Below are 12,129 nucleotides of genomic sequence, written 5' to 3' on the forward strand. Positions count from 1 at the left end.
TTCTATTCCTTCTGCTCTATTCCATTCTCACACCATTCCCCAGGTAATTTCAGGCAAAATCATTCACACTTCTTCATGGGTAACACCTAGTAGGTAGGTACCTCACACTCTGGGGGCTGTTGGAATTTAAGTGGGGTTACAGAGGTATAAAAGCAATTAGAAGTGGTGAGAGTAGGTCCTGAAGAAGATCAGCAGTCTCTTAAAAGGCAACAACCTTAAGGGAAGCCATTATAGATTCCTCAGGAGACTAACCTCCCTCAGACATGGATAGGACTGGTAAAGGTGGATAGGCAGAATTAAGGAGTCCAAGTACCCAGCTTCAATGGAATCTGCCCCTACTCCCCACCCCATTTTTCAGTTTTCCATTCTTTCCCAATGTAACCTTAATACGAGAGACCACAAAACTGGAAATTCAATTTATATTGTAACTCAGCCACCTGCAGGATTAGACTTCGGGTTTAGTTTTCAGAAATCTTTGCCTTTGGCTACAAGAGATAAGGGTTTCTTTTAGAGCAATCACAGAGGCTTTCACTCCCTTACGTGGATTTCGAGCTCAGAATCTAAAGCCTTTTCCTTCCCTAGGTTCCCCAGTGTACTTTTGAAGGGACCATTATTCTTATTTTCATGTTAAAATGTTCTGTGGCAGTAAATACGTGGTCTCCCAAAGCTGTACCTTCTACGGGCACTTGATTACTAGTGTCTACAGCTGATAAAGTTACTATTTTGCTACAGCATGCCATGGATCACCAGTGTCTCCTATGCCACTTGAAACAGGGCCATTAATGCTTTTAAATCTAATTAGACCCAAGAACCCATTCTAGAAAACCTAGAACTAATATAGGAACCCATCATTACAGTACTGTTCCTCTGTTATCAGTCAGCATTTCAACAGAGAACACTAGGAATGATACAAAATATGACATTTATAACAGAGATTTGTCCCTAAGTAATTATGAACCTGGTCAGTTTATGTCCAGCTGTTAACTCTGGTGCTGGGCCTGGCCCAGGGTTCGGAGAAGCCAACAGAGAGGATTTGGGGAAAGCTGAGGAGCTCTGAGGCTCTCCCATGCCAAGAACGTTTGTGAGCTATAGTAGCTCCCAGTGTCCCCACATGACCTTCTGAGAATAAGAATATGGCTGCAGTTTCACTTCCACCTTGCAAAATCAAAACACCTCATTGCTCACGGTAACTGGGAGCTACGCAAAAAAGGAATTCTGGGTATGTAGCTCCAGCTTAGCAAAAGTGACATAATACAAATCCACCATACCATCTTTGTCTTTTTTTTTTTTAATATTTGTTTGGATCTGTCCTAATTTTAACTTCTAACCCTTCTATTATTGTTTATGTCTGCTCTCATATTTTCAATATCCAAGGGGTCTCATTTTTTCCAGTCATTGTTAAAAATGGGTTTCTATTCTTGTTTCATGGTTGCAATACATTCTGCTGCTTTTTAAATTTTTTTCCAGTTTCCTACTGCTATGTGCCTTTTCTTCCATATTTTCCTTTTAATCTTTTATGTAAGAGGTTTCCCTTACATATCTGGTTATCCTTGCCGACATGTTCATATTTAAAAGGTACTTAACTATTAATATTTAAGGCCTCTTCTCTTGGTTAGTTACCTTTTCAGAAAGAATGCCTCTAGTCTGTAGTCAATTTCAACTCAAATACTATTAAATATTCTTACTGCTGTTTTCTCCTCTCTTCTATAGTCTTGTATATTTACGATATTTTCACTCCTATATTAACATTTAAGGGGAATTTGGGAAGAAGGAAAGATAAACCCATAATGTGCAACTCAACATATTTCATAGGAAGTCCCTGAACATAGCTGACAGAGTCAACCTTTAAATCTCTGGAAAATTTAAAAGATTTGACTACAATTTAGATTTATGTTTTATTTATGAAAAAGTGGCAGATCTGTTTATAGAAGTGTGAACTAAATAACATTTAAAAAAATATATCTCAAAATATAAGGAGTTGCTTCTTTATCTAATGTAATAACATACTCTAAATTCCAGTGATCTACGTGATATTTATAGAAAATATTAGATGACAATAAATATGTTTAAATCTCTACTAAGTCAGCTACAATAAATAACAATGCACACTTCAGAAAGTTATGGTTCCCCTGCAGCCTGGCAAAAAAGAAAGGAGGTAAAGAATGGCACTACCTGTGCCTCTCAAGAACATAAAGATTAAAGGTGTGCCTTTTCACATTAATAACTTTAATTTTGATTTCAATCAAATTTTCTAACTTATTGCTAAGCAAAGTTTCGTAAAAGTCCTTTCTCCTCTTACCCCAAGAGTTAAATTCTTACGGGGTAGGACTCTAGCCTGCCTCTAGACAGAAAGAGCATATACTATCCACTTGATAATTTTTTTGTTCTGGTTGGCAAATGAACACTATTTTAAGCAACATATACCAAACACATCAATACTATAAGCACCATGTAGCTGATTTGGTACCATAACCACTTAATTTTAAAAGAAAGATCAGCATGGGGTAACTGGGTGATGGACATTAAGGAGGGCATGTGATGTAATGAGCACTGGGTGTTACAGAAGACTGAAGAATCACTGACCTCTACCTCTGAAACTAATAATATACTATATGTTAACTGAATTTAAATAAAAATTAAAAAAAAGAAATATCAGCATTTCAAGCCAATTAAACAATTAAATGTTCTCGAGAGACTTTATTTATGTTTGTAAAAAAGCACTGAAAGTTAAACTGCATGCTGACGTTTCAAGATTCGGACTTTCACAGCTCCAAAATTCCTTTTATGTATAATGATGTGCTTTTTTTAGATGTTATGAAGTTAAAATAAAACCTATCTTTATATTCAACAAAAATTAAGAAATACCGTTAAAAATGATGGATCATTAATAAGCTACATGCACTATCTGAAAATATTGCTAATAGGAAAAAAGATCCTTTCTAATCCAAGGATCCAAAATTAACACAGGAAACAAAGTTATTGTTTTAGTAGTCCCAAGGACCACAAACACATCACCTAAACAATATACATAAACAATACAAACATGCAAACACTCTAAATCTTACAGTAGGTCCTAATTTACTGTATAAGTATCTGTACAGCCTGTTATTAATTTAAAAGCTAATTTCATATATACATATGTATAAGCATCTGTACAGCTGTTATTAATTTAAAAGCTAATTTCATATATATAACATCAAACCACAGCAGTAAATTAAGGGCAAATTTAAGTACTCCTAAGTAGTAAATTTTAACTATTTTCTTTTTAATGTCACCAGGTTTATGGTAAAAATATCTGATCCAAAGTGGTAAATGGTACTTGTTGCTTTTTGCTAGGGTAATACATAAATAGCTACACATAGATACATAACAATAGAACAGTCCTGCACTAATACAGTAGCTTCTAGCTACATGTAACTATTAAAATTTACATTAATTTTAAAAACTTAAAACTATTTCTCAGTCAGTAGCCATACTTTAATTGCTCAACAGTTGTATGTAGCCATTCGAGACACCACGGATAGAACATTTTTAACACCACAAGTTCTATTAGATAGCACTGGACCAGAGTATATTAACAAACTCAATACATATGGGAATTTGTATTCAATACAAAATTTGTGTGATAAAGGTAGCATTTGAAATCAGTGAGGAAAGAAATATTGAGTAAATAGTGTTGGGACAATTTGTGAGCCTGGGGGAAAACAAAGGAAGACTAAGGGAATTAAGCTAAAGCCATATTTCAACTCCTACTCAAAAGAAATTCTGGATGAATCAAAGATTTATAGTTAAAAGGTAAAATGATAAATGTATTAACACATTAATTCTCCTTAAGAAAGGCCTTCCCAAATAGAATGGAAGTCCAGAAGACAAAAAAGATTTTCTTTTTAGGAAAATAAAAACTTTTAGAAGAATATAGCCCAGACACACTGGGAAAAAATAAAAATAATAAAAAAAAGGAGGTGGTGGGGGGTGGGGGGAATGTGGTGTGTTCCATTTTCTTAATCAATTGAAAAATATAACTCAGTGGAAAAAAGGAAATTTAAAATGCCAATATACATAGGAAAAGCCTGCTTAATTTTACTTGTAATTTAAATATTCTATTAAAAATTGCATTTTCAACAATCTAAGGGCAAAGATAATCCCCAGTGTTAATGAGAGTGTGGGAAAGTAGACACTAATGGATGTAAAAACTGATACAACTTATTCCGAGGGTCATTTTTGTTTAACAAACATCAAAAGCAACAAATAATAATTAAGAATAAAATGATACTGAGTCTAGAAATGACTTTAAAATAACCTGAGAGATAAAAAAACTTACCTGAGAAAGTTGGTATGTATATAAATAAAGACTGGGAATAAACTGATAGTAGGTGTAACAGGGTGGTGGGTATATGCGGATTCATTATACTATTCTATCATTGTGTGTTAGAATTTTTCCAAAAAGTTATTCCTATTATGCACAGCCTTTAAACCAGGAATTCCATTTTTAGGAATTTAGCCTATAGTTACATTGGACAAACAACAATGTCAGTACAAGAACGTTCTGCAAAAAAACCCTAAATTTCCATTAAAGGACAGGTTGATAAGTTACATTTATCTAAACATAGTAATGTCCTATATATCTTTAAAAAGTATAGAGGTCAATGATATGAGGGAGATTATGGAAAAAGATCCTGGAAAAAGGAGAAACATCAAGCACAGAACAGAAACTCTAGTTTGAACACATTTAAGTAAAAACAAAGTCAAACACGTGGATTTGTGAACACCCATGAGACACGTGTCCATATTCATAACAAATTTCTGGAAGGCTATGTCGAAATCTTAATAATGGCTATGTCTGGTTGGGCAGGAGATGGGGGATTAGACATCTGTGAGAAGGAAACACTTATTCTTCAACATTTTTTTATACTGTGATTTTCTGGGGGGGCATGTGAACACACTGTATTCACTACATTTATAATGAAAAACAACTGATTTTTAAGTCCTTCTTCTACTGAGATGATTGTCATTCATTTAGGAACTGTCAGTGTTCAGGGTCAATGTGAGGGAGGAGCTTGTCTCAAAGCACATTAAATCTGACAGAGCAAAACAGATGAGCCGTGACTCTTGTATTGCTGACCCTATCTCAGGGCTCTTACCGTACCTGTATCTCACCCTGATGATCAATTCGTAAATGTACCATTACATCAAATATTTGCTCTTAAAGATGTAAGTAAGATCCCTCCTTGGTGCTAGTCAAACAATTAACAACTCATATTGAGTATATAAGTGCCTGGTTCTGTGGGGGAATACAAATGAATAGGATTATAGTCTTGCTCAAAAAGTTTAAAACCTTACAAAGAAAAAATATGCATCCTGTGTGGAACAGAGACTAATTTGCCATGCAAACACATTATGTATTGAGACAAGGAGAAGTCAATGAAGAAATGAATAGCTGGGGTTCATGCAGGAAATAAACAGGGCAGATTTGATCTTAAGAGGTGAGCTAGATTTAGATACACTGCAGGAAGAGGATTACATAAGACCACTGGAAAGAATGTACAGAAATAAAAAACTAAGATAGTGAGACTCAGTATAAAATAAGTAATCAGCAGGAGTAAAGTTCAAGGTGATATATATCCTAAAAACCAGGAAAAATTAAGATTTTGTAAAACAGGCAAAGGAGAGTTTTAACAAGCATTTGGCAGCACCAGCATGCTAGGTAGGGTAAACTATCTACACGTCTTTGCTTCCTTTTGGTTTGCTCTCTTGACACGAAAAATAAAATAACAAACGTTACTTCAATACCTCACTTCCAGACCCAGATTCTAGTGGTCTCTTCTTTCTTGGTCCAATAGCTGCAAGAGCTGTGAGGTTAGCATCTCTATGCTGTATCTGCGCAAGCTCCAACTGCTGTAACTAGAAGATGGAATAAGGAAAAAAAAAAAAGAATGTTACACACAGTCACGCTCAAGGGGGGGAAGAAACTGATCACTAAGCCTACTTCTGTGTTCTTCACCAAGTAAGTTACAGTATAAAATAAATATTAGATTCCCCTAATAGCCAAGAGCACATCATTTCCTGATGCCTTCACTCCAACAAACTCTTTAGTCCTGAATATACAAACCGAAGAGGCAGAATTTAGGTAAGGAAGAGGTATAGAAGAAAAACAAGAAAGAAAGGCATCTAGAGATTAATTTCTTCTTACTTTAATCACAGATAAGAAATGCCTAAAGAATAAATTGACCAGTAAATTGGAGAGAAATTGGCGAAACAATAGTCAACCTTTTCGGATTAAAAGAAAATCACTGGAAAATAAACACAATTTTTGTGTGTGATAGGAAACAGTTCTATGCTGTATGATTTACAAACTACCTCCTTAAAAATTAACCCATTTAACTCTCACAACCACACTGAAAAGTATATATTAATTACTATAATGGGATATGAAAATTATACAGGTATTCATCTTTTTTTTTTTTTTTAACTAAGGAAGACATGCTCTAAGAGCTTAGGAAAACTTTATAAAGGTCATGTAAATAATAAGTGGTGGAAAGAGAACTCAGACCCAAGTGTTCTTGTAACAAGCCCTCTCTATATATCACACTTTTGCATGGATTTACTCTACATTAATCTTCATGCCAAAAATTGAAAGTACTCCTCAGCAAAGCAGGGATAGAGGGAACATATCTCAACATCATAAAGGCCATATATGAAAGACCCACAGCTAATACCATCCTCAATGGGGAAAAACTGAGAGCTTTTCCCCTAGAGTCAGGAACAAGACAGGGATGTCCACTCTCACCATTGTTATTTAATATAGTACTGCAAGTCCTAGCCTCAGCAACCAGACAACAAAAAGAAATAAAATGCATCCAAATTGGGGAAGAAGTAAAACTTTCACTATTCACAGATGACATGACATTCTATGTAAAAAACCCAAAAGAGTCCACCCCAAAATTGCTAGAACTCGTACAGGAATTCAGCAAAGTGGCAGGATATAAAATCAATGTACAGAAATCAGTTGCATTTTTATACACTGAGACAGAAGAAAGAGAAATTAAGGAGTTGATCCAATTTACAACTGCACCAAAAACCATAAGATACCTAGAAATAAACCTAACCAAAGAGGCAAGAATTTATACTCAGAAAACTATAGAACACTCACTCATGAAAGAAACTGAGGAAGACACAAAGAAATGGAAAAACATTCCATGCTCATGGATTGGAAGAGCAAATATTGTTAAAATGTCTATGTTACCTAGAGCAATCTATACATTCAATGCAATCCCTATCAAAATACCATCAACTTTTCTCACAGAGGACAAATAAACCTGAAATTGTATGGAACCAGAAAAGACCCAGAAGAGACAAAGGAATGTTGGGGGGAAAAAACCCAAAAACAAAAACCAAAGCTGATGGCATCACAATTCTGGACATCAATCTCTATTACAAAGCTGTGATCATCAAGACAGTATGGTACTGGCACAAAAACAGACACACAGATCAATGGAACAGAAGAGAGAACCCAGAAATGGACCCACAACTATATAGTCAACTAATCTTTAACAAAGCAGGAAAGAATATCCAATGGAAAAAAGACAGTCTCTTCAAGAAATGGTGTTGGGAAAACTGGACAGCCACATGCAAAAGAATGAAAGTAGACCTCTTTCTTATACAAAAATAAATTAAAATGGATTAAAGACCTAAATGTGAGACAGGAAACCATCAAAATCCTAGAGGAGAAAAAAGGCAGTAACCTTTCTGACCTTGGCCATAGCAACTTCTTACTAGACACACCCCCAGAGGCAAGGGAAACAAAAGCAAAAATGAACTATAAGGACTTCATCAAGTTAAAAAAGTTTCTGCACAGTGAAGGAAACAATCAACAAAACTAAAAGGCAACTGACAGAATAGGAGAACATATCTGCAGATGACATATCTGATAAAGGGTTAGTATCCAAAATCTATAAAGAACTTATCAAACTCAACACCCAAAAAATAAATTATCCAGGTAAGAAATGGGCAGAAGACATGACCAAACATTTTTCCAAAGAAGACACAGAAATGGCTAACAGACACATGAAAAGAGGTTTAACATAACTCATCATCAGGGAAATACAAATCAAAACCATAAGGAGATACTACCTCGCATCTGTCAGAATGGCTAAAATTAACAACACAGGAAACAACAGAAGTTGTTGCAGAAAAAGGGGAACCCTCTTACAATGTTGGTGGGAACGCAAGCTGGTACAGCCACTCTAGAAAACAGTATGGAGGTTACTTAAAAAGTTAAAAATAGAGATGTGCCTGGGTGGTTCAGTCGGTTAAGCATCTGCCTTCGGCTCAGGTCATGATCTCCCTGGGATCGGGTCCGCATTGGGCTCCCTACTCAGCGGGGGAGTTTGCTTCTCTCTTTCCCCCTCCCCCTGCTCATGTTTGCGTGCTCTCTCTCTCTCTCTAATAATAAAATCTTTAAAAAAAATTTAAAAATAGAACTACCCTACGACCCAGCAGTTGCACTGCTAGGTATTTCCCCAAAGGATACAAAAATAAAGATTCAAAGGGGCACATGTAACCCGATGTTTATAACAGCATTATCAACAACAGCTAAACTATGGAAAGAGCCCAAATGTCTATCAATTGATGAATGAATAAAGAAGATGTGTGTGTGTGTGTGTGTGTGTGTGTGTGTGTGTGTGTGATGGAATATTACTCAGCCATAAAAAAGAATGAAATCTTGACATTTGCAATGACACGGATGGAACCAGAATGTATTATGCTAAGCAAAATAAAATATTTCAGTCAGAGAAAGACAAATACCATATAATTTTACTCATTTGTGGAATTTAAGAAATAAAACAGATGGATATAGGGGAAGAGAAAAAGAGACGGGGAAACAAACCATAAGAGACTCTTAACTAGACAACAAACTGAGAGGTGATGGAGGGGAGGTGGGTGGGGGGGATGGGCTAAATGGGTGATGGGTGTTAAGGAGTTCACTTGTTTTGATGAGTACTGGGTGTTACATGTAAGTGATGAATCATTAAATTCTACACCTGAAACCAATCTTACCATATATGTTAACTTAAATTTAAATAAAAACTTGAAATTAAAAAAAAAAAGGAGGGTCAGCATTTGTTCTACTCAGGTTTTCAACTGAAAACAAAAAAAAAAATTGAAAGTATTATTTTGTTGTACAGTTTTTATCATAATTAACCCAGAATACCCAAATCTACAAGGTATAATTATTTAGTACATGGGTACTAAAGTATGCAGAGATACTCATGAAAGATCCTCAATTAAAAGGCAGATTAGACATTGAAACTGGAAAATAAATGCATGAAATACAGCATCATTTCATGAAGGCAGGTGAGTGTCAAAAAGTATTCATAATAATAATAATAATAATAATAATAATAATAATAATAACAAACAAGTCAAAATAAAATATCACTACATGGGTCCTTAAGCTTCTCCAGAAGAGGAAGAATGTTCAATTACCATCAAAATCTTATTACAATGGAGGGAAAAGAAAGAACCTGGCACTGGTTGCTAGATAAATATTCAAATAAGATCAGGCTCCATGATAGCCAACTGAAATAACCTATTGAGGAACTCTATACACACACACACACACACACACACACACACACACACACACCATGAAGATATTCTTTTAAAAAGGGCACTGACCAAATTCTGAACATATTAAAACAAGAGCAGGATGAAAATAGGAAATAGTTTGTGGTGAAATAGGCAGTCTCAAGGAGACACAAACTAAAGATCACTTCAGATTATTTTATAATAGTAGAAGAAAGACCAAAAATAAGCCATAGGTAACTAAGTCTTTAGTAAAGAAGAAAACACAACTTTAAAAAAAAACAATTCTCCATTTGCTTCACAAATTACAGGGCAGAAATTCCTCTTTTAAATTGTGGATTCACTTATATATAAACTGCTAGAAAACAGTTTTCAGGAGTTAGAGACTATCTTTTGTTGATGCTGGCCTTTTAAATAAAATATATAGTCTTAGAATCTGATGCTGTCATAGTCTGGAACTTCTAGATGACAAAATACAATTTTAGTTAATCTACCCTGCAGCACAAATCAAACAAACTATTTTTTTTTAATATTGTATTTATTTATTTGACAGAGAGACAGCCAGCGAGAGGGGGAACATTAGCAGGGGGAGTGGGAGAGGAGGAAGCAGGCTTCCCAGTGGAGCAGGGAGCCCGATGCAGGGCTCAATCCCAGGACTCCGGGATCATGCCCTGAGCTGACGGCAGACGCTTAACAACTGAGCCACCCAAGCGCCCCACAACAAACTGTATTTTAAAATCTTTCCCTGGAGAAAAATGGCATGTGCAAGATAGTTACAACAAATAAAAAGTTTTTAAATTGACCTTTGTCATCAAATTTCCACACCTATGTAGTAAAACACTTTCTCCCACTCTGCAAAATTATACTTTGGTTTTCTGAAATCTCACATAAAATGTTACAATTTTTGCAAAACTCTAACAAAAACTAAAACTGACCATAGTTTTGGTTTGCCCTATGTTACAACAAACTTTCTCAAGAACAATGTATCTTGGCCAACACAATAGAGGAAAAACTAGGCATTTTTAACCAGAACAGAAGAACATTTTGGGCATTAATGCAGATTTGGCATACACAAGTGGGGAAAGACGATATGTAAGCTGAGTTCAGTAAAAACAGCCAGGCACTGAGTTAGAGGCTTGTGGGTAGAAACAGGATTGAAAGTGACAAGATTATCTACATAGAAAACCTCAAGTCAGCTACAAAAAACTCCCAAAAAACCAAAAACAAAAATCCTCCTAGGACTAATAAATGAATTTAGTAATGTTGCAAGATGCAAGGTGAACATACACAATGATCATTTCTAAATACTATTCAGGTACAATTGGAAACTTAGGTATAAACCTAAAACCTATGGATATTTGTACACGATAAATCACAAAATGCAGATGAAAGAAATAAAACACAAATGGAAAGACATACTGTGTTAACGGACAGCAAGACTCAACATTGTAAACATTTCAATTCTCTCAGAATTTTTATAGATTTAACACAATTCCAATAAAATTTTTTTTACACATATGGATAAGTTGATTCTAAAATTTATATGGAGGGGCACCTGGATGGCTCGGTTGGTTAAGCAACTGACTCTTGGGGACATCTGAATGGCTCAGTCGGTTAGGCAGCTGCCTTCGGCTCAGGTCATGATCCCAGAGTCCTGGGATCCAGTCCCACACCAGGCTCCTTGCTCGGCAGGGAGTCTGCTTCTCCCTCTGCCTGCCTCTCCCCCTTTTGTACTCTCTCTCTGTCTCTCTCTGTCTCTGACAAATAAATAAAATCTTAAAAAAAAAAAGCAACTGACTCTTGATCTCAGCTCAGGTCTTGATCTCAGGTTGTCAGTTCAAGCCCCCCAGTGTGGAGCCCACTTAAAAATAAATAAATAAGGGGCACCTGGGTGGTTTAGTCGGTTAAGTGTCTGCCTTCGGCTCAGGTCATGATCTTGGGGTCCTGGGATCAAGCCCTGCATTGGACTCTGATTCCTCCTCTTCTTGTACCCCTCCATCCTGCTTGTGCTCTCTCTTGGTATCTCTCTCTCGAATAAGTACATAAATCTTAATGAAATGAACGACTAAAGTAAATTTTATATGGAAAGGCAAAGAACTAGAAAAGCTAAATTAATTTTGAAGAAAAGGGAACAAAATTGAAAGAATTACACCATCTGATTTTAGGAATTACTTATAGAGGGCTACAGTAATCAAAATTATATGGTACAGATAAAGGAATAGACACAAAGAATAATGAGACAGAATAAAGAATCAAGCAACATATCCATATAAATAACGGCTAACTGATTTTTGACCAGGGTGGAAAACAACTCAACTGAGAAAGCATAAAGCATAGTGTTTTCAACAAATGTTGAAGCAACTGGACATTACATGTGAAAAAAATAAATCTTGACATTAAACCTCACAGCTTATACAAGAATTAACTCAAAATGTAAACTATAAGCTTCTAGCAAAAAGTGTAAGAGAAAATCTTTATGACTTAAGGCCTAGCAAAGAGTTCTTAAAACATGGCACCCAAAGCAGGTCCATTAATGAAAAACCA

At 35.6% G+C, this 12,129-nt stretch overlaps 1 protein-coding gene across 1 annotated transcript in view; it reads right to left on the minus strand.

Annotated features, from left to right (window-relative positions):
- The window catches only part of TAF4B (TATA-box binding protein associated factor 4b), a 127,278-nt gene that overhangs the window by 21,543 nt on the left and 93,606 nt on the right, over positions 1-12,129 (minus strand). The window contains exon 14 of the mRNA XM_026496135.4: positions 5,791-5,901. Coding sequence (XP_026351920.2) covers positions 5,791-5,901 — 111 coding nt within the window. The remainder of the gene's footprint in view (positions 1-5,790; positions 5,902-12,129) is intronic.

This window comes from Ursus arctos, unplaced genomic scaffold, assembly GCF_023065955.2.
Source record: "Ursus arctos isolate Adak ecotype North America unplaced genomic scaffold, UrsArc2.0 scaffold_17, whole genome shotgun sequence".
Lineage (NCBI taxonomy): Eukaryota > Metazoa > Chordata > Mammalia > Carnivora > Ursidae > Ursus > Ursus arctos.